A 7500-nucleotide genomic window follows, 5' to 3' on the forward strand; every position below is an offset into this window, starting at 1 on the left:
GACTCCGTCAAGAAGAAGTTGGACGACTTTATGGAAGCTGAGATCAAATTTGCAGAAAGAGACAGAAACCAAAATAGATCAACTTATCTGAAAGAAATGAGAGACAGGTTACGTGAACAGAAAGAAGCTAGAATGAGTAAAGTGTTTCAGGATGATTTCTAGAAGGAAATTTGGTGGTTACTGGATTCTGGTAATTATCAATAAACACTTAACATCATCACCAAGACAACAACAATGTCGTTGTAGTCTGATCTTTTCAATCTGTTGTTATCCTTAAAATCCCAGTAGATGTACCTTTTGCCATTTTGGGGCCTATTTTGGGCCTTTTACTGGAAACAGCACTATATTTCTGGTTTGCCTCATTTCGAATCGTTGCTGGTACTGTGATAGCTTGGACGTACATGTATGTATGCGTGCTGTCCTTATGTAAATAATCCTGAGTCAGAATCAGAATAGTACTGGCCCGATTGCTTGTGACCCGATTGCTTGTCAAGAAATTGTAAATCCTGACAACGTTTGATCACATATACATTGTTTGATTAACTCGATCAAAAAAAGAACAAAAAAAAAATTATGAAAAAATGTTATTCAAGTTACAGCTACCAGAATTTTTACTTGAGGAAGATGTCTATCATAATATTGTCACAGTGTTACACTCTCGTGTTAGTATGGCACGAGCTGAGTTTTTGAGATTTCTTTACTAGGTTGCATTAAGCTTCGAAAATTGCATAAAAACTATACGGATGTGGGTGTAGGGCCATGCTATCAAAAAGATACATTTGTATGCTTAGATATAAGAAAATCTTTCCCGCTGATTCCTCGTTTTTTGTACCTACATTGCAGAATAGGTTCCACTTCTTATTGGTTCACCACTCTTTAAAGTGACCATATAGGGGATGAGGTTTGATATTTATTTTGAATTAATAATTTATAAAACAATTTTATCATGACTTCCTACTTGCAAAAAACATGTGAAACAACATAAGCAAAGTCCTTGTTTGTAACTCAATAAATTACAAAAAGATTAATAAATGTGTAAAATGTTTGTTATTGTACGTACATCAACAAACTTTACATTTTTTTAAAGCTCTGCTTTGCAATATATTGAGTTTCAAACAAGAACTTGGTATGTAGTGTTTCACATTGATTTTTCCAGTAGGGGCGATGATAAAATTGTTTTATAAATTATGAATTAAAAAATCCAAAAGAAATACCCAATCCTCATCCATATATGGCCACTTTAAAATTAACTTCTGGCATTCATTCACAGGTGATGATGTCATTGATTGAGGTTTCCTCCATATTCTGGTACATGTATACATATACTAACTTGTGACACTATCACCTTTGCATAATGTTTGAATACCAGTTTTGATCATGAGTTCTGTCGATAGCAATAGCGATGGTCAACGTATGAGTTTCAGTTAAACTAGCACAAAATACCACAAACAAATCACTTACCTTATTGTCTTGTTAACATATTTAAAGAGTGACGTCATAGGAAGACCTTCTTCAAAAGGGGTGTTTACGCAGTTACTGATATGAACATCACACACGAGAATGTGTTATAGGAGACGGCCAATCCTGTATCGATATCGCGTATAAATAGCAAGTGAATAGAAATCGGTGGCTGAAAAACACACGTGAACAACGCCCTCACACGGTGAACTTTGAAACGTCCATCTTCAGAAGTTTTTAAATTAATAAATCACAAAAATTGTCGTGACAGGACATTTTAATATCACATTAAGGTATAATGAGTAAAGTGGTTATATCCGTGAATAGACGGAATTGCGAATTAAACCATATTTCACCATCGGCATTGCACTATGTAACAAAATTAAAAACTACAAGACAGATAGTAATCTAACTGTACACTAGTTTACATTTACATACGCATATACCTAACGTCGTGTGATACTAGTAGCCCATTTCTGAAACTACATCGATTATTTATTTGAATATCCTCATTGAAATATTAATATTCACAATGTATACGCCTACTGGTCCATCTGCTACAGCCTGAGGTCACGTGGCAAAATCATCTTACCAGTTCACTCTCCTCGAAGACGTAGTTACTCACGTGCACTTTTATAAATTGACTTGCTACATGTACATATGTTTTTCCAACAATAATATGGACATGAAATATTCTCCTGTCTCTTTCTCTATGGTGGACTATGGAGGGTTTTTCTTTGACATATTTACGTGTTTTGTACCCTTGCAACTTCATGAACTTCGGCCAGCTATTTGTAGATGTCACGGAACTCCCAACTAAACAGTTTAGTGCAGTGGTTCGAATATATAACATATGACATATATAATATTTACGAGCTCAACATAAAACTGACATTCAGATAGCGTGACACACGTGACACTCACGCGCGCACACACACACACACACACACACACACACACACACACACACTCATCGAGACACACGCACATGACATACTCAAACACAGACGACACACTACCTTGCTGAATTAGCTAGTCGACTAGCGGCTCTTTATTTTTCATATAGGCCAGGCATTTTAATACAACATTTCAAAACCAAAAACAACATATAGTGTTATTAATTAATTCGGTCGGTCCGCCGTAGGGGTTTTAAAAAAAGACAGACCGTGAAACAACAATGTAAACTTAGCAAATCGCTTTATTTCATCACGAGCAAACCTTACTTTGCGAATACAATGCATAACCAACGGCTTGAATATTTGTCTAGTTTCGCACCAGAGTGGATATTTATTAGTTTTAAAGGGACACAAGCGGAGTGTATATGTTTTTTTGTGATGTAATTTTGTCTGCATATTAAAGATAGTTATAGTATTCTACTTACTGATGTATACTTAACCATCACTTGCAACTGACTGAACTAAAACCTGGTATTAAGATATGACGTATGAACGATCCGATGACGTAATTTATTATAAGTATAAAAATGTACAGGAACTCACTATGCAATCAACGGTTCTAACAATGACAAAACACAAATAGTAATATGATAGAAGACATGCATGGCCATTAACATTATACTGGAATAGTTTAATCGTAGTCTTTTCACTTGAGTGAAAAGCTTATAAACTCAGCTTGTGCCACTTTAATATATGCACACATATGTATAGTGACATTCTAGAATGCACCACATAAGTAGGTGAAGGGTCAATTCATGGTTCGAGACGAGAAATGTGACAGAGAAGTTGAAAGAACAAGGGTCATACCGTACGCAAAAAAAAAAATTGCATATTAGTGATTTCAGGTGTGAAGTTACAAGTACTGAATCAACATAATTCAGAGATTATCAATATTTGCCTGTCCACTTGACTCTAATGGATGACGTTTCAAATACGCGACACAATGGAACGGTCTGCAGTTTCAGACAACGTTATAAATATAAACTACACATGATGACAAATGTACTAATGTGTAGGGGCAAAATAACACGGTTAAAGGCCAGAGTTTCAACCCTAGAGCTTATATTGGTCATAAGGATTACAGAAGATCTGTCTCTTTTTTAGCAACTTTTTCTACAGCTCTGACAAACAACTGTTTTTCACACCTAGATTCTAATCCTAATCTGAACCAGGCCTTTAAAGGCCCAAGATTCAATCCCAGGTTTTAACATTAGTGTTATCTTACCAGTGGAGCCATAAAGATTACATGGGATTTTTTCTTTTGTTCAAGACCCAACTTTTTCTACAGCTCTGACATACAACTGTTTTTCACACCTAGATTCTAATCCTAATCTGAACTGGGTCTTTAAAGACCTAACCTGGATCAGAACTAAATATTCATTTTGGATCATAAATATTAATAAAACAACCTTTAATGAGTTTTACTTGAACAAAACAGTGTGAAACAATATACAAGTCTATGTTTGTAACTCAATAAGTTACCATCACCTTAGAGAAGAAATCCAATTAAAGTTATTTAGCCAATTAGAGTAATTAAGGACAAAATAATCAGGTTTTTTAAACACCATATGAACAAAATGAAACGGTGTTGTGATAGATCTGGAATTCAGGAATTGCTCACTAAAACTCAAAATTCAACTAAGTCGTAGGCGATGAAATCGCCGGTGAAGGCTCACGGTACACGAACTCCCCACGTCACAGTTGAAGTCTCTATGAGCTACTTTGTACACATATACATATACATCTCATCAATATCATTCAGTTTGTCGGATTGTAAACTAACTCTAGATCTTTCATTCAGATTGTTGTTCTCCAGAAACGTTTAAGTCTTTCTAGAACTCAAAGAGAATGACTTTACTAAAAGTCACTTTTGTATCTTCCGTTCCACTGAAAAAAAAAGGTTAGAATTTTTTTGCTGGAATAATTTAATTTTGTAAAATCTGCTACCTACACCAAACTATCACTCTGTTGTGTAGAGTCAAGTTATTCATACTTCGTTTTATCTGTATTTATTTTTCCCGGGGTTTTGTTTTTTTGTTGTTTTTTTTATTTACGGGGCTTGAGTCTGAAGCATGCCATATTGTACGTGATAAAATCATTTTCGTTAGACTGGCCAACTTCCTACCCAGACGAAATGTTCACCTAAAACATAAATGGTGGGGCTACTACACTTGCCAGTACTCAGTGATGTAGGAGTTCTAAAAGGGCCCTAAAAATTATTCAATCTCAAAATCCAAACTACAAGTGGCGAATTTCTATCTATTAGTAATTTCTATTTCTTTGAGTCGGTTTAAGACGAAATAATTTGACTGCAATGTGGCGATTTTGTGAGCTTTGCAAAATTATACTTGTAAAGGAATGCAAAATAAGAACATACCGCACATGCAGGCGTTTACAGATGTGTTCGGTAGTGTGTTAAAAGTCACGATATATTAAATCACGCTGACTTGATATCATTGATGGCAAGGTGGGTCATCAAAGGAACATGTATCAAGCACTGACAGTTCAGTAGTATGGATCTTCATTACTCCAATAAAAATCACAAGGTGCAGGGCCATCCCCTTACCACGCAAAATTCCGCCAACGTCACCTCGGACAGTGTCCTGTAGAGTAAAGGTTGGAACGTAATCGGTATCCTCGTCCGCAGTTATAATTCGTTAACATACAGCGAGTGAGCTGCGCCTGGTTCACTTAAGTTAGATGTCCTTGTACGAGGACGTAACCTTTGTGCACAGTCGGTGCAAATCATGAAATAACTGCCAAAGTAAAATAAAAGAGGTTATATTTTGATAAATGGATGGGACAATTGTTATCATTTTCATTTGACAAGGACAGCAAAGTTGTCACGCACTCGAATCATATTATAAATCTTTTAATATACTTTGTTTCGTGCCGATACATGCAGATACCTTTCACACACTTAAATATAAGTTCATAAGTTTGGACTTAACTTACCCTGATGTGCTACAACACACGAAAACATTTAGAATAGAATAGAATAGAATAGAATAGAATAGAATAGAATAGAATAGAATAGAATAGAATAGAATAGAATAGCATAGAATAGAACAACACAGTACAGCACAATACAGTACAGTACAGTACAGAACAGAACGGAACAGAACAGAACAGAACAGAACTGAATAGAATAGACATTGAGACGGTATTCATAACGATGTAAAAGGGAGACAGAGACAGACAGAGACAGACAGAGGGATGGACAGACAGACAGACAGACAGACAGACAGACAAACAAACAGACAGACAGACAGACTGATAGATAGACAGACAGACAGACAGACAGATATATAGATATATAGATAGATAAATAGATAGATAGCTAGATAGATAGATAGTTAGACAGACAGACAGACAGACAGACAGACAGACAAACAGACAGACAAACAGACAGACGTGCTGCAAAATATAGAGTTATGCGGAGAGTTTAAGCGTAATTCAAAGACAACACTTACTACGTACCATGTCGGAGTTTAGAAACAAGCCTCGGACTTGGGCTCCGAAATTGACTAAAAACAACATATACATGCTGTAACAAATAACAGTTTGATATTTGTTAGGAAAGGTGGGAAAAATCACGATTAATGTAGAAAAAAACCAACAAATAGAATATTATTTGAGTTACAATACTAATCAATTTATATGACAAAAACGCTAAAATATTTCTGGAATTCTGATGATAATATCAAAAAATCCTTGTACGATCACGAACATCATTATGCCAAAGATCACCAAATTGTTTAATGGTATTTTTTAAGTAGGAGATTAATTCTTCGTTATTATAAAAGGTGGTCTTGATTTATATATGAAAGGGGAGAAGGCTGACGCCAGGTCGACTTTTAGCGTGTTCAAGTGCCATAAAATACCCGCTTTGTTTGAAGAATCTAGTGGAGATGGCTCGGTGACGGTTCATCCCGTACTTTTATGACAAGCTCGTTGTAAATCATGGTTTTTAAAGATAAATCGGTCTTGCCAAAGTTGTCATATTTGGACGAGTCCACTTTATCAGACAAAGAGGTAGAAACGTTCTAAAAATACTGTTTTCATTTGCTTCAAAAGTATTTGTCGCTATTTCGAGTAATGCCATCTTTCAAGTGTGTTCTTACCTACGAACATGTTGGTATATTCTATAATTTGCATAAACTTTTCTATTAATTTCGACGATTTTGCCCAATTTCTACATTCTCAACTCGCTGGTTGACACTATCAAGTTAGCAAGAACTTCAGTGAATCTCGTCTCGTTCCCGTACCAGACATATCTTCTATCAACATGGCTTTCGCTGGCAGCTGGGTATCCTACAAATCCGAGAACGTCGAGCAGTTTATGTTGGCGGCCGGAGCACCTGAAGAAAGAGCAAAGAATGCCGAAGCAGCCACAACCAAAATAACCTTCACTAAGGATGGCGACACTTTCGTATATGCCATCACTGGACCCAAGGGGAACACGCTCGAGCAGCGATTCAAGCCAGGCGAGCCATTCACTGAGTCATTTGGACCAATCGGTAAGGAAAGACAGGCTGTTGCATCGATCGATGGAAACAAAGTTACCATCAAGGGTGTTGAGGCCGGTACCGTCGTGGTAACCCGTGAAGTCAATGGAGACGAGATGGTGTCAACTTTCTCAAAACCCGGTGTTGGTGTCGTCGCCAAACGCTACTTGAAGCGGGCATAAGCATCGAACTTGATTTTGAAAAGGGACACCATTGGCTTACATGCAAATAGCATCAATTGACTGAAGTAATATCAATGCTTTTTGTAGAAATTTTATATCCAATTTTTACGGTTTTTATTTTCCAATTTACAAGTTCTTTTGAATCTACTAAGTCTTTCAGTTTGTAGACGGACAATTGACGTGAATCGACGGGTGTGACACACCTCTTCGAACTCGTCACCTCGAGAAGGAAAGTCGCCACACGATTGTGAAGCTGAGCAACCTGTGAAGTGCAACGCACCCAGCATTATATTGTCAAGCAATGAACTAGTGACATTTGTAAATTTCAAGTTCTCAGAGACTGACGTCATACATTAGAACCATAACCATTGGTTCTAGCCTGCTACTGTCAACCAG

General features: G+C 36.7%; 1 protein-coding gene across 1 annotated transcript; it reads left to right on the top strand.

Annotated features, from left to right (window-relative positions):
* The first annotated feature begins 6702 nt into the window (after positions 1-6702).
* Positions 6703-7104, top strand: LOC144443228 (fatty acid-binding protein, liver-like). Its single transcript, XM_078132643.1, has one exon. The coding sequence runs from the start codon at positions 6703-6705 to the stop codon at positions 7102-7104; it is 402 nt and encodes a 133-aa protein (XP_077988769.1).
* Positions 7105-7500: the final 396 nt, after the last annotated feature.

Source organism: Glandiceps talaboti, chromosome 12, assembly GCF_964340395.1.
Source record: "Glandiceps talaboti chromosome 12, keGlaTala1.1, whole genome shotgun sequence".
Classification (NCBI taxonomy): Eukaryota; Metazoa; Hemichordata; class Enteropneusta; family Spengelidae; genus Glandiceps; species Glandiceps talaboti.

Excerpts from the sequence above, each read along its gene's own strand:
- LOC144443228 (XM_078132643.1), top strand. The coding sequence starts at position 6,703 with ATGGCTTTCGCTGGCAGCTGGGTATCCTACAAATCCGAGAACGTCGAG.